The sequence below is a fragment of the Solanum lycopersicum genome, chromosome 11, assembly GCF_036512215.1.
Source record: "Solanum lycopersicum chromosome 11, SLM_r2.1".
NCBI lineage: Eukaryota > Viridiplantae > Streptophyta > Magnoliopsida > Solanales > Solanaceae > Solanum > Solanum lycopersicum.
This window is the reverse complement of record NC_090810.1, coordinates 8,623,399-8,649,127: the sequence shown is the minus strand read 5'-3', so window position 1 is coordinate 8,649,127 and position 25,729 is coordinate 8,623,399. Positions and strand designations below refer to the sequence as shown.

Genomic DNA, 25,729 nt, shown 5'->3' with positions numbered 1-25,729 from the left:
TCCCTTTTTCTTTTTAACTGGTAACCTTGCCTATATATGTTAATATCCGAATCTTACAGGAGTTGTAGTAGCCCCATATTTACAAAGTACTATCTACATCTATGATTCTATGATCCTATGTCTATAATGAGTCTAAAACATCAGCAAGGTGGTGGGTATCCTCTTAATTCTTCTGCCAAACTTCATTAAATGACAATATCTTAAGGAAAATTGTTTCATGCACCAACAACAAGTTTAGAGTTATACAAATGCTATTAGGAAAAGGAACAAAAAAATCATACTCCCTCCATTTCAATTTAAAGTGTCTTTTCAATTGGCACGAATTTTAATAAAACACGGGAAACTCTGGAACAATGTTGTCTTAAACTAAAGATGTAACATACAAAAGTACCCTTTGAATCTTAAAATCCTAAATATGTCATGCAGAAAGTTAGATTTAAAGAGTCTCCAAACATAAATATGGCATTATTTTGAAAACAAACTAAAAAGGAAAGTAAGATGCGTAGATTGAAATGGAGGGAGTAAAACATAAAGTAAAAACAACATTTGGTCACTACAATCACTCAAAAAACTTGTCCATATAAGCAGAAATGAGACAACCCCAACCACGGTCCTGTAATACATCAACTCTGACCTAGAAACTGCACAGGTTTCACTCCTATTAGTCAATTGTCATTTGTCAGCCTGGTGTTGATTAGGAGTAATGTCACCAAGCTTCAAAATACATATGCATATTGGTCTTCTATCAATTCTTTTATCAAACATCATTAAATAGCAGTATTAACAAACTATTTTTTCACCGATCACAAGGTTATACTGACAAAAAAAAGAAAAAAACAACAAAGGGAAAAAATATGAAGTACAAAATCAACGTTCCCTCATCATATTCATATGAAAACTTGCCTGTATAAACAGCAACACCACATGCCCATTCTGTGTTCCTCAAATAGCATGATTGAAGAATTGTATTTTCAATGGTCAAAGGGCATATATCATTGTCCAAGAACGGAGGAAATAGTCTCATGTTCGCATCAAACCTTCTGATGTCTTTATCTGGAACAGGACACTCGATCACACCCTGTAAAAGAACACAAAAACATGTAGAATGCACAAAAAGAGCATTTTCACCAGAACCAATACTAATAGGTTATTTCGCTTCAATGTAAAGAACTAATGTTTACCTTGATTTTGTGCAATAATTCAGAATCTATTCCCATACAAGCAGAAGCAACCACCCTTGTCTTAAGATCAGTTTCACCATCAAGGGCAGCTGTCTGTAATATGATATAGCAACAACAAAATGTAACCAATAAGTCATTTTGAACAGAGGTAACCATCAAAGTGTAATGAACAGGAAGATTGAAGCATAGGGCCATCCATTAGGAAAAAGTCATCAAACCTATCAACAGAAGAATAAAACAAATAGAGTACATTTATCAACAAAAGACGCAAGTAAGAAATGTTTTAATTTGATCCCAGAGTTCACAATGGAGCATCCACAATTTGCATGCACCAAGCAATTGAAAGCAAAGAGCTCACAACTGATTGGGCCAACCACAATTTCACAAGCATTTAGCAACCATTTTGCTTCAATGTATTCATGTTGCAACCAATGACACAATCTGAAGTGGGGACTGAATTTTGAAGTATACATCAACTTACAAATTTGTTATAGATGCATTCCTCCAATTTTCTTTGGTCAAACACTAGGCCAGATTATGAAAAATTGAAGAGTGTCACATAGTTACTGTTCTAGATAGAAGAGAAACGCCAAACAATATGCACAGATGTGTGACTTTTAACATCATATCATATATTTATATAAAAGAGAGCACTAGGCCCGCCTATGTGGCACCACCCCAAGCAAGAATTTTCTTTTAAATTTATTTATTTCCAAAACTAGCCTTCCTCTTTCATGAAAATATATGACTTTTATAAAAACAAAAATTATGACTTTAATAAAGAGTTGCGACTTTTATGAAAAGTTGTGATTTTTATGAAAAGTTGTGACTTTAATGAAGAGTTATGACTTTTCTGAAAAGTTGCGACTTTTATAAAAAGTTGTGACTTTAACTAAGAGTTGCAACTTTATGAAAAGTTATGACTTTTATGAAAGGTTGTGAACTTTCCGAAGGTTGCAACTTTTCCAAATAGTTGTAACCTTTCTGATAAGATACAATAAATAGTTGTTCACACTAACCTTTTTTGTCTACAAATAGTGGGATTTACTCTCATTTTAAAACAACAAAATTTTGATCTTCTTCTTCTACTTTCGTAAAATTAAATATTTGTGTACTTTGCTCATGTTGAGTGATTAACTGACAACATTGTTTTTGTATTAATAAGTTGGTGAATAAAATTGTTCCATCCTAAGAGGATGCAATTCTTTACACCTCTGATATTGGAGGGATTAGTTTCCTAAAGAGGACATTGTGAATTCAATGGACTCAATTTTTTCCTTTTTATTTTATTCTATTTTTACACATCACGGTATTGTTTTTTTTACACTCATTAATTTATGTGTATGATATGAATTGTTGTTTACATGTTTTAAACTCCGACTTTATGTTTCTTCACTGTTATTGTCTCCAATTATATTGAACATATACACATATAGTACCTATATTGAACCTATACGCATATAGTGCAGAAAATAATTATTGTACTCAATTCCAAGAATTTATGTTTTCATATTCTGTATTAAATTTTATAATTTCAAACTACTATATATAAGCTTATATATTGTATATTTTAACATAGATATGATTTAATTTTCTCCTAACACATATATCACAATTATATAATCTATGCAACTTAAATATTCTTTACATTACTAAATGTGTTTGTATACATATTCTTATTTTCCTTTTAATATTGATTTTAGAACCAATGATTTATTATTTCGTGAATAATTCATTCATTGGAGGTTCTTTGGTTATTTGATAATGAAAAATAATCATATTCATGTTGGAATATTGGTAATAAATTTTTTAAGAACCTATTTTCTCATTATTTTTAATGCAAGGATTTTAATTTAAAAATTAAGTGCAAATTCACTACAATTGTTATTTATATCCGCGCGAAGCGCAGGCAAATTACCTAGTTTTGAATAATAGAGAAATAATTGCAAGAGATATCTGCAAGTTTCATTCTTAGAAAACTCGGAAGGAGGCTAAGCTAATTTCACTTGTTAAATCAAAAGTGAAAATAGAGAAGCAAAAGGCTGGTGTGAAGTCGGCTGACAGATGTACGTTTTGCATATAAACCTGCGCTAAGTTACTAACCAATAAGGACAAATAAGACTATATGCTACTTGGTTTGTCTTTCAAGAGATGATTGCATGGATGAGTATCAATTATCAAGAATCTTCATGCAATAGTGGATAACTTAGCCAATGCTATTGAGTTTGGCTCTATAAGAGCGGAGTGGATGTCAATTAACCACCTTGACTCACCAGAGATGACTTACCATCTAGGCCCCCTACATTACAAGTTTTTGTCAGTTTAAATACTTTTAGGAGTTGGAAATAAATCCCTCTTTATGGAAAGATAAGAAGATTTTGAGAGAAGTCTCGGTGCATCCTTCATAGGTATCATACCTTAAAAAGGAGGGAACAAGGAACAGCAAGGACTACAAGCCTGAGAAGTGTAGTGGAAAGCATCTAAAATATATACTCTCAGATGTTTTTCTAGTACTAAAGAAGGTGTTGGACAAGACAGGGTCTACCTCTCGTAATGGAGAAAGTCAAATCCTTAATGCAGCTTTGGTGAAAAAGGAAGTCAAATCCAATGTCTTCCAACTATGTCATACCCTTAGACACTTCCAATAAGAGCAAGCAGTGTGGAGCCCATACTTAACAGAGTAGAGAATGGGCTAACAAGACGGCAAAAGAGGTACTTGTAGATAAGAGAAGAGGTATTAACTAAGAGCACTATGTGGAGCATCCCTTGGCACATTATGCCATTGTTTCATGCATCGGAGAGTGTCACATGTAAGATAGGAAGGCTCCATAAGATCTTTTTGTGGTATTCAGCAAATGAGGATAGGAAATTTCACATAGTTAGCTGGGAGGATGTTACATCTGTGGAGGGCGGCAGTTCTTGGGGTTAATTATCCCTAACTTTCAACATAGCTCTATTAGGAAAATGGTTATGGAGATTCAGGATTGAGGTACGTGCTCTATGGAAGGTGATAGTAGAAAACGGTGATGTTGAAGGGAGTGGACGACTAAAACTATCACACATCCAGTTAACTGTGAACTTTGGAAGCGCATCCTGGAAGGATGGAAAGACTTCACTGGCAACATAACTTTCAGGATAGGGGATGGAAGTGAATTATCTTTTGGAGATACAAGTAGCATGAAGAATAGATATTTTACAGTATCTCAAACCAGAAGTAGATGACAGTTTAATTTGTCAAGTACGAGATGGAAGAGTCCATTGGAAAATAAGGGTCAAGAAGAACCTTCAGGACTGTGAAGTAGCTGAATTCCAAAGTCTGGTCGGTATGTTTTACAAGTAGGGACGTTTCATATTAGTAAGGACTCATGAGGTGGGGGTTGGAAAGAGATGGATTACTTTCATTAAAGTCATATTATCATAAGCTCTTGGTGAGGGAGTCTGATTTTCTACACTTATGGTTTGAATTCCTAGCGAACCAAAGGGGGCGTGTTTTATCACTTGTATGGCAGCGAAAGAAGCTATATTCACAGCTGAAAATTTGAGGGAACAGTGAATTAAGTATGTCAGTTGATGCTTCATGTGCAAATGTTCTGGTGAAGATGAGAACTACCTGCTATTACATTGTCCAATACAACTCAACAAACCAAACACTCAATAAAAAACAATCCCATTATTAATACAAATGTTTACCTTATCAAAAGAGGGAGGGGGGGATCTATCTATAAGTCGAGCTTAATTTTTCTTAAGAATCTCAAGGTTCTTGTTATACCCTTCCAATAATAATAACCATGCTTTATCCTAGATAAAGACAATCTTTCGATCCAACAAATCTACTTAATACTTCAGGTAGAGTGAAAGAGCTGCAATATATTCTAAGACAGAAAACTTTGACAAAGGCGTAATGATTACCTCCACGTAACAAAGACCTTGTGGATCAGAAGTACCAATCAAGACCAGATCACAGGGAACTTCATCATTTTCACGAAGCCATACAATGTTACCAACACAAACGTCTTGGGCTTGAATCTACATGTAAATACAAGAAATGTAGGATATTAAATCTTCTAGTGAAACAAAAAAGAAGAAAATAGTTACTGGGATGATGAAACAGAATACATCATAGTGAGTTAAGAATTATTGTCAACAAATTGTGCTTCATAAACAAAAAAATATTCTGGTGCTAGGTCAACACGTCTAGTCACCTACAGATATGGTAAATTACCCGAACAAAATTAGATTAGCAAGTAAACATCAGATGAATAATAAGGCTGAACTGTACACAACACTAAGTACACGTAAAGTTCAGCACCTATATGCTAGTCACAGCGTTACCACGTGGCAAAAGAAAATCAACCTAAACAGAAATTTATCTCCTTCAGCCATGTTAATAAAATACATATTTAAGAATGATAAAGGTAATAATGTTACGACTATATTTGCAAAAGTATAGAACTTCTGGGAGAAAAGAAGTTGCAACACTCGGCCCTTCTATAAATTCAAATTTGACAAACTGATACTCTCCAGCAAAAAGTTAAAATTATATCTTCACTTGACATGTTAGAAAGCTAGAATCCTTCTAAAATGGCAAAGGATATTCATGTGGCTTTTTGAACTATAAATATGGCTCACTCATGCCACTGTGCTGATACTAATATACTGTTACAGTATTAAAAACTATGGAGGATTATACAAGAAGGTGCACATTAACTTTTCAACTTCTGGGAATAGAACAATTTAAGGTTGTATTAAGAAACTAAAATTGGACCATGTAACTTTGGCACTATGATGAAGTACAATGAACCGATTATGGATGTTCCATCATGATAGATAAGTGGACACTGGACAGCAAGAAATGGAAATATGATCATCAATGTAGGTTAGTTCTCCAAAAGGAAGTTTGTTTCTTGAATCCATTAATAATAGCGACTCTTTCTACTGAATCCCCAAAAGTAATCTCCTTGTTTATGAATATAGAGAGAACTGGAGCACAATGTCATGTGGCAAGAATTTTCTGAGGCAGTCAACATTATCCTCCCAAAAGAGAAGGCACTCCATCCCAAATTGATAAAGCTATTATGCAGGGAAATATGTGAGCGCAACAAGTACCCTTTAACTTCGGGAGTAGAACAACCAAAAGTTTGTGAACTTCAGGAGTAGAACATCCAAACATTTGTGATAAAAAACTAAAAACATGAATGTTGCTTTCTCTTTCAAGAGATTCTCTCGGAATCCTGCCTTGAGGGGGGATGCTGCCAATCCTACCGAGGACTTTATGAATTTCTTAAGGTTGGATCACGTCACTTTGTGGTGTAATATTGCATGTAACAAAAAAATTTATCCCAAGGAAGTAAACATTAGTTTGGCTCGTATAAACGAGAAAAGAACAATGGTCAATTCAGGACAGAGCAGGGGAAACAAATCAGACAAATCCCAATGTTGAATTGAATCAAATAAGAAAGGAACTTCCTGATATGTTTCTGATATAAGTAATGTAATGAAGAATGTAGACACTAACGGCATACATGTTTTCTAATGCCCTTCCGCACCACCCAAACTTCTTTCTCATTAGCTTTCTTGTCTGAAAGGTATCTGTTGTAATCATCCCATGCCTCCTTTGTTGCTGAGACTGCAAATATAAAGATGAGAGGGCCCCATGTACTAGCAGGATTTACTGGAGTGATGAGTGACCATAGTTGAAGGCAAGCAATCAACAAAAAGTACTGGTTCATAAAGCGACTGGAAACAAAATGATAAAGCTGTTAGGAAAAAGGAGAGAGATATTTACAAATTCAAGCTAACAGAAAAAGAAAAGAACTGATTCCTTTTACAAAGTTTAATCCATGAAACAATCTACGCAACGAATGGGATATCACAAACCAGAAAGAATGTCACCAACAGAATTAGTAATGTGATCAAATAAGTGTAAATGAATCAATTGGTGCAACAAAATAAATAATGCTACTTTTTGTGCAAGAATCTTGTACAAGATCTCCAATCACTGAATCCATGTTGCAGGATTTTGACTTTATTTCTGTTCCCATCTCTAGTCTTTATATATCAGAATAAACTAGTCAAGCCCAAACTAAATGCACAGTATTCTGATAATCTATTACAACAGTAAAGCAGCAACTACAATGAAATTCATAATGGTAAAGGGTGACCAAGAAAGATCATAAACAGGAGTTCGGGGGTAACTTTTCAGGGACAGTTCAAGAAATAAATCAGGTAATTAACAAAAAATTTTAACTGGCGTATTAAGTGACGAATGCTGAATAATTATCTAGAGTTCTCAATACTTTTTTTATAACTGTGGTCTAGAGTTTTGAATGCTTAGAGTTAGTGTATGTAGAAATAATCAAATTCGTTTGGAGTGTAAGTAGCATACATAAGGGATAAATGCCAGAAGACAGCCTAAAATTATTTTACCATGTATAGTGTGACCTTTGCACGGGTCCATAAATGCAACACTAAGATGATTGAATATGCTAAAAGAGGACGAAACAGATCTATTAAAGGAGAAAATATGTCTTAGCCTATCATTCATCAGAATCAATGCAGACTTAACTAAGAAAAAAACACAAAGGAAGAAAAGGATTCATATGGATGATACCAACTGATTGAGGTTAAGGCATCATTATACTAAAATACACTATTGGTGTTTTTTAACTTAAGGGGTATCAGTTGGTCCATGCCAAGGCATACTTCCGAAGTTTTAACATACTGGAATAGAGAAGGAAATATGTCCGGCCACAAAGAGAGATGGAAGATTGTCCCTGTTTGCATCTGGTGGACAATATGGAGAGAAAGAAACCAAAGATGTTTTCAAAACTAGAGCATCCCTTTCCAAAGTCTGAAGTTGAATTGTCTTATAACCATTTTTTTTTTTTTGGTGTAGCTATGTACTCCCCAAAATGGCGGAGGATATTACTCAGTTTCTAGATAGTTTAAGAGGGATATAGGTGGCAGATTTCTTTGGTTTTGCTTACTGTAAACTCCAGATGTAACTAGTACTAAAATACACTATTGATGTATTCTGTCTATAAAATGTTGACTTTCTAAAAAAAAAAAAGGTATCATTATATTTTTTTAATTTTGAAATTGGTAAATTGTATTCATCTACATTAAGGGTATGCTGGTCACCTCCAAAAGAGAGCAATTACAAGCTTCTTATCAAATCTACAATCTAATCTACATCTTCTATACAAAGTTGTTAACAACAAGACAGTAAAGATACAGTACATTTTCATTTTACTCTATGTATGAAATTGGATCTATCTCTAAAGCATCTCACATTTCTTTCCTTCCATATTGACAACCATATACATGAAGGTACTAATCTCCACCATCTCTTTTGACTTTTTCTTCCTCCCTCCTGATCCAGCAACTCAAAAGATCTAATGTGTGTTCTGGCATTATCCAGCTAGTGCTTGTAATGTTGAGGAAAAGGTTCCATAACTAAGTGGTGACCTTGCAATGTAAAAACAGATGATTATTGGTTTGCTCTGTTATGTTGCAAAGAAAACACTTGGGAACTAGTTTTCTACCTTTCTTCTGTAAGACTTTTTGAGTAAGACAAGCTCTCTTAATCACTAACCAAGTAAAACATTTCAATTTAGTGGGCATGACACTCTTCCAGAAGTACCTCCAAGGATATTGTGTTCCCCTAGTCATCTCATGTAGACCACTCTTATCCACACTTTTGACTGAAAGCTCCATCCTTGCTGAGTTCCACAAGACTCTGTAGCTGTTGGGACAATACAAATTTCGTCTAGTTTTCCCGGTAGAGCTGCCACCCTCTCTATTTCTCAACCGTTAAGCATTCTCCTAAATGATAAGTCCCATCCCTGCACTGTCCAGCAATCACACAATGTATCTTCAGGATTCTCACAAATGAAGAACAAGTATGGGAAAAGATCCTTGAGAGAGGTTCGATCAACCCATGCATCCTTCCAAAACTTTGTTTCGTTTCCATTCCCACTTTGAGGTGTAAATTTGCTTCCATCTGTGGCCAAAGATTTCTGATTGTTCTCCACACACCCACACCATAAGGTTCATAAAACAGTTTTTGTACACCAGGGGTTAATTCACCATACTTCGCAACTGTTACAATAGAAATAAGTATTTCGTACTTAAAATAGGAATAAGAATAGGAATCCTAGTTGGAAAAGGATTCTAATGTAGTGTTTATAAATAGGGTCTCAATGTAAGAATTTAGATACACAATGCAATAATATTTTTTTCATATATTTTTCACATAGTATCAGAGCATCGATGAGAACAAGCAAGTCACCATATGTCAATTTCCGGTGACTGATGGGTCTGATTTGTGTCAATTTTATTTTCTATTTTTCTTTCTGTGGGTGTTGTGCGAATATCAACACTACCACGAGGCTCGAAAAGCTCCCACGACCAAACCCCAGCCAGAATCACCGAAAATACCAACCCACGCGCTCTCACACGCCGATCAAAGGTGGTATGCTCCGGCGAGATCTGGCTCACGCGCCGGCGCGTGAGGGCTGTTCCGATCAATTTTTTCTTCTGTTGGGGTCATCTAGTATTTCCGACCAGAACCCATTCAGTTTTCTCTCGAAAGGATCACCGGAATTAGGGTTCCGGTGATTTTCAGGCAGTTTCCGGCAAGTTCCCGGCAAAATCAGAATTTTCAGACCACTGCAAACAGGTTCCGGCAACTTCCAATATTTTCAGACCACTGTAGCAGTTTCCAGCGTACATTCCAGTCTATGGAGAATCGACGAGGGGGAGAATAGTTTGGAAAACCTCGATCCAAGTGTAGTCATTGACATAAACCTGGACACACTCGTGACATATGTTATATTTTGCATGGTCCACCACCCAGTTATGATCCTATCATTCTAAAGGAATATAAAGAGTTCCTTCAGTATCGTGCAAATAAACAAACATCTCCACAAATATTTTGGATTGCACAACCTGATGTTTCTATTGCGGGTAATTCTTTTACTTGTGTGTCACAGTCTAGCACTCTTGGATCATGAGTCATAGACACAGGGGCTTCTGATCATATCTCCGGTAATAAATCACTTTTGTCTGATATTGTTTATTCACAATCTCTTCCACCTATTACTTTAGCCAATGGGATCCAAACAAAACCAAAAGGGGTTGGAAAAGCCAAACCTGTATATTCTGTCACACTAGATACTGTTCTTTATGTCCCTGGTTCCCCTTTTAATTCGTTAATATAGCATCTGTTAGTCGTTTGACGCAAGCCCTACATTGTAACATAACCTTTTTTGATGATTTTTTTCTCATGCAGGACCGCAGTACGGGACAAATGATTGGAACAGGACATGAATCACAAAGGGAACCTGACTTCCTTCCATGAAGCTCTTTCCTCACCAATGTAGCTCCACAACCACTTCATCAGTAGACTCTCATTTTTCAACCTCAGATTTCTGATTCCCAACCCACCTCTTTCTATACTGAGAAGCAGACTCCCAGTCTACTAAACAATAACCTTTCCTTTCTTTATTTCCATGCCACAGAAAGTTCCTCCTAAGCATGTCTAGCTTTTCCACAACTTTTGCTGGGATTGGAAATAAAGACATCACATAGGTGGGCAAGGAATCTAGAACAGAGTTTATTAAGATCAGTCTTCCACCTAAAGACAAATATTGAGCTTTCCACCTAGTAAATTTACTTTCAGTTTTTTCCAGGATACCATCGTGGATATCCATTGCCTTATGATTGCTACTCAGAGGCATGCCAAGTAAGTGGTAGGCATTTGATCAACTCTACATCCCAAAATATTGGCCAAATTTTGAATCTGTTGGACCTCATTAATAGGAAACAGACTACTGTTTCCCCCATTTACTCTCAAACCTGATACTGCCCCAAAAAGAACCAGAATCACTCTAATGTAGCTAATTTATTCAGCTACTGGCTCTCAGAAAATGAGACTGTCATCTGCATATGACAAATTTCCTTCTCCTCCCAACTCGTCCTCCAATTGGAATCCCTTGATCCACCTATTTGTGATGCAATCTTCATCATGCTATCAAAACCTTCGATTTACAGAAAGAAAAAGGAAAGGAGAAAGTGGATCTCCCTGTCTCAGCCTCTTGCTGATGTAAGAAAACCCACAAGTTCTCCGTTCACTAGAATGGAGATCCTGACTGTTTTGATGCAAAGTTCAATCCTTTTCACCCATTTGCTACCAGATCGCATCTGTTTGAGAGTATTCAAAAGGAATGTACAAGTAACATGATCATACACTTTCTGTATATCCAACTCACACATTATACCAGGTGTTCCACCTTTCATTCTTGAATCAATGCATTCACCGGCTATGAGTGTTGCATCCATGATTTGCCTCCCTTTGATAAAAGCCATTTGGTGCTTGTTGATCAATTTACTTGCAACCTTTTTCAGCCTTTCTGGCAGCAATTTACCAATAATTTTATATACTCCTCCTACCAAGCTAACTAGTCAGAAATCTTTCAACTATGAGGACTCCTGGTTTCTTCGGAATCAAGGTAATGAAAGTTGCATTAAAATTCTTCTCGGAAGTTTGATTGAAATGGAAAACCTGAATAGTGTTAATGATGCCTTCTCCCTAGAACGCTGGTTGAGGCATTACATTATTCCTTCTTCCTCAAAAAACCTCTAAAGCCATATTTGTTCTTCTTCAGTAATCCTAGATGCATCATGAAGTCTCAAACCAAGCCTCCACAGCTCAGTCTCCTTATAGAGGCCTTCATAAAATTTCTGCACTGCCTCCTTAATAGTATCAGGGTCCTTGATGATAGCTCCATCCACCTCCAACTGTTCTTCCTTGGGAAACTATCTGGACCAGGTGCCTTCTCCATAGCACACTGGTTGAGGCATTACATTATTTCTTCTTCCTCAAAAGGCCTCTAAAACCATATTTAATCTTCTTCGGTAATCCTAGATACATCATGAAGTCTCAAACCAAGCCTCCACTGCTCAGTCTCCTTATAAAGGCCTTCATAAAATTTCTGCACTGCCTCCTTAATAGTATCAGGTCCTTGATCATAGCTCCATCCATCTCCAACTGTTCCAAAGTTTGTCTTTTTCATTTATATTATACTTTCCTTTTTTGTAGCTATTCACAATGATCATTTTGGCAGCACTACATCACTTTCCATTGACTATTTTTGCAGCAGCAAGCTTATTATGGTGACCCTATTGGCTATACCACCTCTTTAGCAATGACCATTCCATCGACAATACGCCTCATTTCCATCACTCACAGCACCACTTCTTCCGGACCACTACTCCGACCATTGTTATTGCACAACATTCCAACATGATAATGAGATTTCATTGACAGACTTTCCTATGGCAAGTTTACCAACGATAACTCCATGATCGTTTATTTATTTTTTTTCTTTATTGCTAAAATAAACAAACTCAAGCTGGTTTCTCTACCTAGAACTTAAGGGATGCAAAGTATATAAGGTTCTTCAAATTAGCGATAAGTTTTAGTAGTGAACTAGTTCGTCGTATAAATTATATCCTATACAATCCCCACTATCCTCATCAAATAATCAAACGCCAAAACTTTCTTATAATTTTCCACCTCCGATACCCAAGGTGTTGCCTCCGGTAAGATAGTTCCTTCACATCACACGTCATTCCAAAACTAACAATCGCCCTCTTTCCACCGTGCAAGTGAGGTGTATCCAGGATTTGGGGATAATGGGTGCACTATTATGAAAATGTGGATCTAAGTTTGACATTTATGTTCTTATCATTTAAACCAGTTAAAATTTTAAATAGTTCCAAAAATGCTTAATAAATCAAAAAGTTTAGAAGTGCTATCAATAACCACTTAGAGAAATGTTACCAAATTTTTAAAAAATAAAATAAAACAAGATAGATATAAAAGTCAAATTCCTAACCTCGCTGAGAGGTGCACCCAATCATTGTGGCATTACATGATACTTCAAGTATGGGTTCACACATTTATATTGAACAAAAAATTAAAATTTATAACACTACTATATATGATTTCGGGAGGGGATCATGGGTTCACTGGAACCCGGTGACCCCCTCCTGCATATGCCTCTACTAGCAACCAATATGCTTTAAGAACCTGTTTCCCTCATGATCCCCTTTCATACACTCATGGAACATCTAGTCTTCGCTACTCCAAGTTTCACACTTATTATACCTCTCCACAATGTAATTTTCCTCTTGGATGAATATACCCAACAGCTACCCCAAGAGTGCCAATTGAAACTTGAAAGTAAAGTCACTCCTAGCTCCCCACTCCTAGCTCCCCATCTTTTATGAGACCATCATCTCCCCCTATATCAAACTCTCCCATCCCTCTTCCCCCCGATGAGAAGCCCCTCATCATCTTGATCTATCATCTCAACTTAGTATGTTGCCTCTAAATTTTCTACATTAGCCAGGGCACTTTATCCAAAAGGGAAAAAGTAAAGCAGAAAAGTAAAATAAAAAAATTTCCGTCCGCCCTCAAGAAATTCTGTTTTTCGTACGAGAATAAACTGAATTTTGTGATAGCCTAATCGTTATTGATATCAAAAAATTCGTGACAAAAACCAAAATGGAAATATCTCAAAGCTGCAAGTTCAATCTAATATAGAATGCAGAACTTCTATGGAACAAATTAAGAAAGTTACCTGAATTGTTCCCACAAGTTCTTTGGAAGAAAATTCCAAACAGTATATTTTCTGTTTGAGATCCGGTTGTCACAGTAAATATTGTTTGACAAATCATCGTCGTCAATATAAACAAAACGCTTCATTGTTGACCTGTATGCCCTTTTTCATGTAATAGATGCTGACTTTGAGGTTAAAGCAGCAGTTAGTATCCTTTGGGTCTATTCATTACCTAAGAAATAGAATTGTACCTGCAAAATTGATAAAAGTGATTAGGCTAACAATTACATTACGAAACAATAAGCAATTGTAAGGAAGAGATTGGACAATGATCACAAAACACTAACAACCAGAAAATCTGATGCATCCAAAGACAAACTAAATAGGAACAAGAATTAATTCTCAAATCAAGCCTCAAAGTGAATGGTCAGCATGAGACCGTGCTCTTAGAGTTACAATGGACAGAAGTGTACAATTTATCTTCCAGCAACAGAAAGGATGCAGTTCAATCCAGATTACTCAAAGGTTGATAACTGAAGGACTAATAAGACATATGTATACCTAAATCACGTAAACTAAATTATGTCCATAATAGTAAGCTTACATTGAACCAATGCTTGTTAGCTAGAACATAATAAAAAAATGTCTTACATAAGTGATATAACTAGCTTAGACTCCTTCTAGTTCAAGGAAATTCTTATGTCAATGTCGACATACATGTAAGATTTAGAGAGCCTTCAATTTTGAAATTTCTATAATTTTCCTAACAATATCAACTGTTTCTATGTCTTAGTCCTACACAAGCTAGGGTCGGCTATATGAATCAATTATTTCAAGTTATTGGAATGAAAAGGGGCCAAATAGAACAGAATTGACATAGAGGATTCTCATAAGTCATAGCCTACCTTAGCTTGTATGCGATTAATACTTAGATGATTCTTTATGTTCCTATCATCCCGCCCACAACACACCCTAATAGCAGATAACATAACTAGCCAACCATGTATTCAGCTCAACTCATGATAATATTCTTTTTATAATGGTTGTGTCAATTATCTTGCTTGCACCTCGACTAATCCACCTACCATCTCTCACCACTCAGCAGCAGATATACCAAGTAACTCTACCTACCAAGACTTAGGCAAATAGGAAGGAATCACCTAACTCACGATATCATTTTTATTATTTCACTGCAAGAATCCTTGGCCTACCCAAGCTGTGGAACTCACAAATATCACAAAACTGAAATGGGACTACCCCAAAAACAATTAGTGTGAATCTACAGGTAATTCGTGCTCCTGTGGCAACATAGTCGCCAATCAGACAATAAATTCAGGGCAAACAACCACATATAAAGAAAGACAAAATGTTCAGTAAAGATGGGAATATCACACATATTTCTATCAAAAAACCTTCGCCAATCAGACAACATTTCAGTGGTGAACCCAGTTCAATAGCAGTAGGTTTCACCAAACCCACTGGTTCTAGTATGGGCTGTGTATAAATATTGTAAAGCCTACTAAAAGCTGACAAATTATTAAACTATGAACCCAGCAACGATAAGCATTTCTGTTTAGTAGTGAAAGTCCTATGTGAATGATATTAAGTTATTAGACTTTAGTTAGAGTCCCTAAGTCTACATTTCTTTTTGTTCTTTTTGCATAGAGTTCTCTTTTCTTTTCTTTTTCAAGGTAACGCACATAGGGTTCCCTTTTTGGAAATACACAAATGCTCCAACTTAGAACCCATAGCCTCCAAATCCTAGATCAGATACTGCCATGTATATGGAGCACAAAGAACCAAATTCATGAAACAGAAAAAAAAAATGACCAGGAAAGCTTATTCACAACTGCACCTAGAGCAATACAGTCACCACCACGATATGATTCTAGAGCAAAAATATCAAATTCACCGAAACAAATGGAAATGCAAAATGGCAATTCTAGAACTATCTTGTTGCTAATGTGATACTGTGGAAAGCAGTCATCACCTATACAAGGATCATCACTAATTCAGGTTAGCAAGAGAACTACTTCTGGAGCATGCCAACAGTGAATAAAAACATAAATTCAGGCAAATTAAAATATAATTGTGAACTACTTCTGGAGCAACATAGTCTCCGATCAGACCTTCAAGTACAAAGAAACAGAAATTACCAGCAAAAATAGAAAGCAGAATTACAACAACTACTAAAAGCAATAGAGTCGCAAATTAACTTTGGATTCTAGAATAATCCAATTCGCACCGAGTTAACAGGAGATGTTTACCGATTCCAAGAGGATCAAGGAGGCAGTGATGAAGTTGCCGCCGACGGTGGTTCTCTGCCGGTACACGCGCATGCGGTGGGGGGAAATCGCCGATTAATTAGAAAAATCAACGACGTGATATTGGCAGGCAAGGATCTTATTGAAAAGCCAATTGAATTTAGGTGTAATTAAGTGTAATTACTAAGTTTAATGTATGTTTGACCCAACCAGACATAGAACACTACTCAAATTTAGTATTTTTCTTTTTTATCATTTTTAGTTTCATAAAATTCTTTTTTAATTTTCGAAATATAAAAACATAATATTTTTAATATTTATTTCTTTAGTTCACCTGCTTTCATAATTTTTCATGTGACATTAGAGACCTGTTTGGCCATACGATATGAAATCATGAGATTGAATTAATGTTTTGTTTGTACATACGATTTAAATTTTTTATGTTGTATGTTTTTGATAAACATCAAAATCTCATTAGTTGTAAAACTAGTAGACTTGTTTTAATTATTTATACAATCTTACTAATATAAGCACAGTTTTGTAAAATCGCATACTATATTATCACAAAAATATTCTTAGAAATACAGTATTTATTGATCAAGTTTTAATTCAATGAAAAAAAATTCAAACATAAATTTAGGTGTACTACTCTTTAATATAATCATTCAACAATAGTACGGACGATCTTCTCACGTTGAACTTGCATTTTATCGTTAAAAAATACAATATTTATTGATCAAATTTTTAATTCAATAAAAAAATAAAATCAAAAGTAGGATTTGGTGTACTACTCTTTAATATAATCCTCTAACATAATATTGACAATTTTCTCGCGTTAAACTTGTTTTTCTCGTTCATATGATTGAGAAAACAAACCAACATGATTAGTTTGAGCCATGTGTTGGTCAATTTGGTAGGTAAATGTATTTGATTAAAAAAATAGTGAATTATTCTGTGAATATAAATGGTAGAGTGGAAATTAATTTGAAGTAATAATAAATTTTATGTTAGTGAAAATAATAATTGTACGAGATATAAATGGTGTAAAAAATAATGATCTGAATTTTAAATTTTATTTACATATGAAATAAATAATTAATATATTTATATATAGAGAGAGAGAGTTGTTTTTACAAAACATAATTTTGTGGGTCAATTTTGTATTTGAAGATTTTCAAATCATGATATAAAAAAATCCGAATCTTTAACTTAATAGTCAAAAAGAAAGTTCCACTAACTAAAACATATAGTTAAAATCTAATGACTATCTACTTGAAAGTGTGCTCTAAGATGAGTTGTTGGGACAATCCTTCAACTAACTGTAATTGTTTGTAAATTGAAAGATAAAAGTAGATCTTTTTTTTCGAAAGATGAAAACTCACAAAACTTTGTTGGTGAGACGATAGTAAAATTATACTAACGGCAAGTCCGATGATAAAAGCTTGAACCTATATTATTAACAATATAGAGCAAGAAAATATGTGGTCAGTATCTTAAATATACTGAGTATGTGAAATATGCAGTATACTATAGTATGTTGAACATGATCAATTTGAGGTGTTGAAGTGCACATGAAACTGAAATAAATTAGCTTATGCAATGACGAAGTAATAAACATGCAACATAACAATATTGTACTGAATAAATTGAATACAATGTCGTGCAATAACTAATACTAAACTGTGGGAGATATTGATGACCAACACGTTAAGTGGCATCCAATTTGTACCCTGACTGGAAATGTGTTCATACCTTGTCAAAGGTATAATGTAATACCTCTAAAACAACTTAGCTATAACTAGATCCTAACGCTTGTGTCTTGATGTTTTGAAGTCCTTATATGGGTTATAATGAGGTTAAGAGGCAGTGTCTAAAGTTTCATGAAGTTTGGAGGTCAAACGTCCATGACGTTCGAAAGGTTTGCCTTGAAACGACCTTGTGTGCCTTAGTGCGTTTCGTCGAGTTTTACGTGTTCGTCTTGGATGAAATTGATGTGAGAGGTCATAAAATTGTATACGAACATATTCGAGTTGGAAACGTCCGGACAAAAGTTCCCAAGAACCAACCAAGGGTCCTTGAGGAAGGACCCATCTTGGTGGACAGAACTACCTAAGGAAGTACCACTACGAAGACAATCGACGTCCAGTAGGATGGTTGACGCTCCGTAGGTGGAGGGCGTCGATAGGTACTTAGGCGTGGCAGCTAGGCCTTCCAATGACCAGGATCTGACCCAGACGGTCCGTTGGTTGGGTGACGCCTCGTCGATGGGCAGTCGTAGGTGAGGCCTGCAATTCGCCTGCTTCACTGTAAAGTGAAGGGGTGAATTGGTAAATTCATCTTGCATCTAAGTAAATGTTTAAGAGGTTTTCTAAGGGTATTTTGGATATTATAAATTGTTTTATATGTCTTAAACACATAGATGAATTCACTTTACAAAATCAAAACCCAAATTCTCTAAGAAATTCTCTAAAACTCCATTGGAACCAAAACTCAAGGTAGAGTTTGGATTGAAGATTCTTTGGTGATTTCTTCGTCAAATCTTCATCAAATTTGTGGTCTAGCATCAATTAAGGTATGACCTTCATCCATGAATCTTTTTTCTTCAAGGAGCCAATCTTCAAAGTGAATTCTAAAGTCTTTCAAAGATGAACTTGTCCAATTTTGTAATCTATCCATGGGTTCTTGCATCAAATGTTTTGAATCATTGATTGAATTATTGTTAATTAGATGATTTTAACCTTAAAACTCTATGAACCCATGTAATTCAGGTAACCCTAGATTTAACTACTTTATGGGTGATTTGATTATGTCTTAATGCTATTGAATTCTTATGTAGTTTGAAGGGCATTAGAATTATGATAGAATCATGCTACAATTGTTAGTTGGCTGCCCTAAGTTCATAAATCTATGTTGAATTATCCTTGATTCATTGTCTATCATAAGCATGATTGAATTGGTGATCATGGTCATGGGTAAGGGCTTTTGAGTATTATGTTGGATGATTTAGCTATGGATTGATTGTGAGAACGGATTGGTGATACGCTGCCCTAATTCTCTTTATTTTATCTAAATTAGGTCTTGAATCATGTTGTGGTTGATATGGTCCACTTATGGTGGCGGCGCTATGTGCTGTGAATTATGTGGCCTAATCGACATTACTTTATGAATTATGATAAACATGACCTTGTCGGCATTACTTGACATATTACAGTGATTTGTGTAGTGATTTATGTGAAGTATAATCATATCTATCTACTTGTGAGTAATGTGAAAGTATGTGTTTCTTCTATTATCATGTTAGGCTATGATTATGTCCTTATGTGTATAGTCTTAGGATTGATTTATCATTCTTTCTACTTGGTTATGTGAGTCTTAGGATGGTTGCATTGATGATATTATAGTAGTGAATAAGGTGACCTATAGATAATGTTGGTTATGCCTATGTGTTTTTAAATGATGTGTTATATGTAAAGTATATATGTATCTTGTTTTGGTATACTTGTGTCCCTTACTTGATACATGTGTGATGTGAATATAAGTTCTTGACTTAGTATGCTAAATCTTCTTAGTCTTATATGTGTGATTGACATGTGACCTTGAACATTACTAAGAAGGTCCTTTATGTGGAACCTTCAACCTAGTTGTAAGGTTATGATAGTTATGATATCCTTGAAGTTGAAAGTCGTAATGGTATCCTTCTTGTGTGAATGGTGGACTTACGGTTAATTGGCTGGAACGGCATGAAATCATCCTTAGTAAATTCATTGAGCTATCTTTCTAACCATTGTAAGGCAATCCTAGGGACCTCTTTAGTAAGGTGTAATATGATTGGGTTGTGAAATAGATTTGGAACCTCTTTATGTGCTCTTTTATTGAAATACTCTATGAGAACAAAGGATAGCACCGAGTGAGTATAGCTAGGGGAACTTCTATAAGATAAGACAACATTAGAGAATAAAGTACCCCTTCATATTCCTTAATCATGTGCCTACATGGGATGTGTCCAAGTTCTACCATCGGCAAGTAGAACACCCTTCATCGGAGTAGGGTTGACTCCGGATTCCATACCTAGCTACCATGGTCTATGTCGGTCATTGTCTATTCACATCATGTGGGATACCTACTAGTATTGGAGAAGTTCTATAAAGTTTAGGTGGTGGTATGGGACGTTATCTAGACATTGCACGATTAGGCTTTAAAGATGTTAGTGAGTGAGTCCCTAGGTCTTCTCCAAGACCATTACTTGAATGTCCTTGTGTGATGAATGTCTCTTAATAAACTAATAAAGATAATGACTAAGTTGGAAAGTATGTTAATGAATAATTACTTATCTAGGGTAGTTTAAGGGTTGTCTAGTTAAGGTGTGATGGGGGCATAAAGGATGGAGTCACGACCCACAAGCACCCCCTAGAAGTTAGGAAGAACCCCGTTCTCTTCTTACATTACTTAAGTAAGTCTTTTGATAACTTTTGAGAAGAGAATGTTATATATATATATATATATATATATATATATATATATATATATATATATATATATATATATATATATATATATATATGTATGTATGCTAATATGTGAAGTGATAATGATCTTATGCTAATATGTATAGTCTAAAGGAAATCTTAGGTGTGTGTGAAGGGATTGTATGGGCGGTCGCTTCATAACTCACTCAAGTGAACCTTAGAATCACCTTTGGTAGGAATATAACATGGTTGTATGATTTGCGGGTGTTATTGATGTTATAACGTGAAGTGTGAGTTTTATTGAAAGTTACAGTGAAATTCACTGTAAACTCACTGTAATGTTTACTCAAATTGTATAAACTGCATAAGGTTTGTATTGTGTTCTAAATGTGATGTTTCGTGCTTAAATGTGGTTCTTATACTTTTAACATGATGTTTTAATAAAAAAAGAGATTATCTCTCATAAAGTCCGTTTTCATAATTTTATGTACATCTGTTTGTACTAATTTTATACTCTTTGTTTATCTCTAAATGTGTGTATAGCAGGTGAGAGGTATATTGGAGCTAGCTTGGAATCTAGTTATCGTTCAAGTAAAGTTGAAGTATGTCCTCACTTGACTCGAGGGTATAATTATCTTTAGACTTCTTTAATTCAAAGTATTGTAAGATGTTAGATTATTATATTTCGATTGTATGGGCCATGTCCCAAGTATTTCTTAAAGTCTAAGGATGACATATATTGAGACTTAGAGTTTTCAATTGTTTTAATATGAAAATATTTTAAGAAGTTTTTGAGTGGAAAGTCTTACTTCCGCACTACTTTTCATACATGTATGCAATGAATGATGTCAAAAGGCTTGTACAAGACCTCCGAGAGGTCAAGTACGCCATGTTGCACTCCGAAAATGTCATATTTTCTAGGATGTGCTCTCGGCTACGTGGTGGAACCACAAATTAGATTTCCTTTTTAAGTTTATTTATTTTCAAAACTTGCATTCCCCTTTCATGAAAAGTTGTAACTTTTATGAAGAGTTGTGACTTTGATGAAAAATTGTGACTTTTTTATTAAAGAATACGACTTATATTCAGAATCACGACTTTTATGAAAAATTGTGACTTTAATGAAGAGTTGCAACTTTTATGAAAGGTTGTGAACTTTTCGAAGGTTGCAACTTTTCCAAATGCTTGTAACCTATCCGATAAGGCACAATAAACATTTGTTCATGCTACCTTTGTCTATAAATAGAAGGATTTTCATTTATTTTAAACAAAGAAAATCCTAAACCTCCTCTTCTTCTTCACAACTAAATATTTGTGTATTTTGTTTCGAGTAATTCACTGACACCATTGCTTATGTTACTGATCTTGGTATTTACTTTTGCAGTCATTAATTTATACTTACGATATTAAAGATAAATGATAAGATGTAATAAATTTCATTTTTCTTTACATTATTAATGTTTATTACCACATTATCTACTATGTAAGACAATATAGTGTTTTAGTTTAATGACTAATAGGTTTAAAATATTATTTTATAAATGATGTGATATTAAATTCTCGCGTGAAGCGCAGATAGTTTTACTTGTGATATAATTAATTCAAATAAAAAATATTCTAACATATATCTATTAATCCTCGTGCGAAGCATGAACTGTTTTTTAGTATGTGAATATTGTAGAATGCTAAGCCATTGAAAATTTGAACTATCTAATTATTTTATGAGTGAATCCATATTACTACTCCCGCTGTCACATTTTATATGACACTTTTTAGATTTCGAGATTCAAACAAGTTTATCTTTGATCGTAAATTTTTCATATATCTTTTAAACTTTTTGAATTACCAGTTATTATGACTTATAGAACGTTTTACGTAGTTTACAAACATATAAATTTCATTTCAAGAAATTGAATTCCAAGCGCAATTTGCTCAGTCAAACGTAAATTAATATACTCTCAAAAAAAGGAAAATATCACATAAATTGAGCCGAAATATTTTACAGAGTAAATTTCGCATATAGCATTATATGTAGTATTATTATCAAGTTATGGCATTAGAGTTTCATTTTCTAGCATTTAATATCTCACTCTATAGCATTTTATTGGTAATTATATTGTTAATTATAATTTATTAAAAATTAAGTAGATAAAGTGATAATGAGTAATTAATTTTAGTGATTAAGAATTCTTACAACATTTATTAAGTTGCTTTTGACAATGATAATTACTGTATTTATTGAATGTTGCATGCCTGAGAATTTGAAGAGTTTACCTTTTTATTGAGTTAAATTAAAGCTAGATAAAATATTAGCATTACAATTATTCTTCATTTCAAAATTTCTCTATTATTTTGAAATTTCTTTCAACATATAATTCATTTTCCCCCCAATAATTCAAGACTATTTTCAGAGCTGCATATTTCAGTTATGATAGATAACTTTGTGTCAATTTTAATTAAACATGGTGGAAAGTATAATTCCTCGGGTTAGTTTTTAGTTATGATTTGTTTCTTTTAATTTTGAATTGTTCGTTTTATTTAGATTTGTCGTTTTTTATATTTAAAACAATGTTAAATTTTTTTGTTAACTGTATTATCTATAATGCAGTTTGTAAATTTTTTTTTTGAAAGAAACCGTATGTTCTGTATAGCGTACATGAAGTCTGAAGTTTTAGTGAATGAAATGTGTATAAAACATGTATCATTTGTGTATGAATTTTTTTTTATAGTACAATATTTTGTTTCTATTTAAATTATAATATATGTTATTGTATGAATTTTGTTTTTAAAATGTATTGTGTATCTTTAATTGGAGTATTGTATAAGTTAGTGAATGATATAATTAAATGTGTATGAATTATATGAACTGCTTAGTGTACATGTAATTGAATCATATAGTAAATGTGTATGAAGTGTGTATGAATTATATAGCAATTATACATGTTATTTTACTAAAATATTATTTTAATGTTGTGAAAAAGGAAAATATGTCGATTTTCAAATGGAGGGCATCATATATGATGCGTCTACTCTCTATATTGGTTTAGTTAATGCAATAATAACTTAACTTAATATAGAGAAAATATAAATTCTATTGAGATAAAATATGTTGTTAGTGATATGTGTCCCCCTATTACTATTCATAATGATGTTGGGGTAAATGTTTTTCTAGATCAGAAAAAGGTTAATTTGGATTTCTTTTTAAAATATCCTTTGTGCATCTCTTTGGTAGATCATCAGATGCATAATGAAGGTCATAGTGTTATTAATACTGACATAATAAATTGTGATGTTAGATTGACAAATAATTACGTTGATCTATACTCTAATAATTATATTCGTTTAATCGGAATGAATTTAGAAGGAGTTATTAATGAGAATAATGAAGGTGGTGATGATGTAATAAGTGACCATTCAAACCTATTTGTTGCTGAGGATCAAGTTTACAACAATAAGGAAACACTGAAGGAGGTTATGAGGCATATTGGACTTGTTAAAAAGTTCAGCTTTCGTGTTGAGCGTTGTAATGCATCAAAGCAAGTTTACACTACTGTTTTTAGTTTTTTCTTTTTTTGAATTTTTTTGCTGTATGAAATTTAATTTTATATTTTCTTGATTTTGAAACAATTATCACCTGAAGTGTATTTCTGATACATGTTCTTGGATGATGAAGGCATCTAGTTTGAATAAATCAAATTTATTCAAAGTTAGAAAGTATAATGCTCAGCATACTTGTTCTGATAGAGATCGAGTGTATGCAAGGCGTCAGGGGATAACTGATGTTGTAGTTGTATTGATAATGGAGAAACATATTGATCCGTCTACGGTATACACTCCAAAGAATATATCTGCTAATATGTTGAAATTGCATAGCGTTTCATTGACGTACATACAGGCATGGAGGGCTAGAGAAAAAGCAATAAAATTGATGCGCGGAGATCCAGCAGAGTCATATGCCAGATTACCGGGCAATTTGTATATAAAGAATGAATTTAAATTTTTTTTAAATGTTTAAATTAAAAAGTTACCATATAGTATGTTCTGGAAAAAAGTTTATCCTAATGAAATGAAGTTTGTTGTTTCTTGTATACTTTATGTTTGAAATCTGTATACTTCAGAAGAAGTTTTTTTTTTTATTTGTTTAAATGGACAAGACATTAAAGTATGTTATATTAATGATCTGGAATGTTCTGTTTCTTGTATTATTCATATATGAAAATTATATACTTTTTGTATATATCCTTAAAATATAAATAAAATATGTATTCTTTTGGTAATAATTAATTGTTTGTTCTGTATCCATTAAATTTTAACTGTAAAAATTTTAGGTTGTCTGTACATTTTGGAGAAAACATATCCAGGATCCGTATTAAAAATAGAAAGGAAAGAAGGTGATAAATTCTTATATGCATTTATAGCATTAGAAGCTTGTATTAGAGGTTGGGAGTATTGTAGGCCAATTGTAGTTGTTGATGGGGCGGGATTAAAATGTCTGTATGGTGGTACAATATTAACTGCAAGCACAATGGATCCGGGAGTTATTTTTTGATCCTATTTAATTTTCTGATGAAGTAATATAATAAATTATTTTATAATTGTATTTGATGTGTGTGTTATTTTTTTTAAAAATTGATCAGGTCATACACTTTCATTGGCGTATGCGATAGTGGATTCTGAAAATGATGCTTCATGGTCTTGGTTTTTTGAACAGTTTAAGGAAGCGTATGGAGTTAGACAAAACATGTGTTTTATGTCGGATTGAAATGAAAGCATATGGAAAGGGACTGCTACTGTATATCCCGAATCCGAACATTATGCATGCTGTAACGACCCGTTTAGTCGTTTTGAGCAACAGACTTCAATTCTGGAAAAACTGGCAGAAGCGACGGACCCCACGATAAAACGTCATGGGCACGACGGACCGTCGAGGGGGTCTCGTCCCAAAATACTTGGAAAATCTGAAATTGGGTACTGAAAATCAACTCCCTGAACTTTATGACGGAATGGCAGGACGGACCGTCACAGGTGTGACGGACCGTCGTGATCCAACGTTTCAAAACACTTAAAAAATCTGAAATTGGGTACTGAAAATCAACTCTCTGAACTTTGTGACGGAATGGCAGGACGGACCGTCACAGGTGTGACGGACCGTCACAGACCCTTGGTGGAAATTTGGGTCTCTGAACTCTGCG

General features: G+C 34.2%; 1 protein-coding gene across 2 annotated transcripts in view; it reads right to left on the bottom strand.

Annotated features, from left to right (window-relative positions):
• Positions 1 to 16,359, bottom strand: part of LOC101263565 (phospholipid-transporting ATPase 2) — a 61,744-nt gene extending 45,385 nt beyond the window's left edge. Inside the window, exons 1-6 of one of the 2 annotated variants that reach the window (XM_004250325.5) lie at positions 16,075 to 16,359; positions 13,829 to 14,058; positions 6,704 to 6,917; positions 5,091 to 5,207; positions 1,182 to 1,274; positions 904 to 1,078 (exon numbers count right to left, since the gene is read on the bottom strand). In XM_004250325.5, coding sequence (XP_004250373.2) covers positions 904 to 1,078; positions 1,182 to 1,274; positions 5,091 to 5,207; positions 6,704 to 6,917; positions 13,829 to 13,953 — 724 coding nt within the window. In that variant the 5' untranslated portion in view covers positions 13,954 to 14,058; positions 16,075 to 16,359. Of the gene's footprint in view, positions 1 to 903; positions 1,079 to 1,181; positions 1,275 to 5,090; positions 5,208 to 6,703; positions 6,918 to 13,828; positions 14,059 to 16,052 lie in introns of both variants that reach the window. The other variant, XM_069291591.1, reaches the window with a different exon arrangement.
• Between the last annotated feature and the right edge of the window lie 9,370 nt (positions 16,360 to 25,729).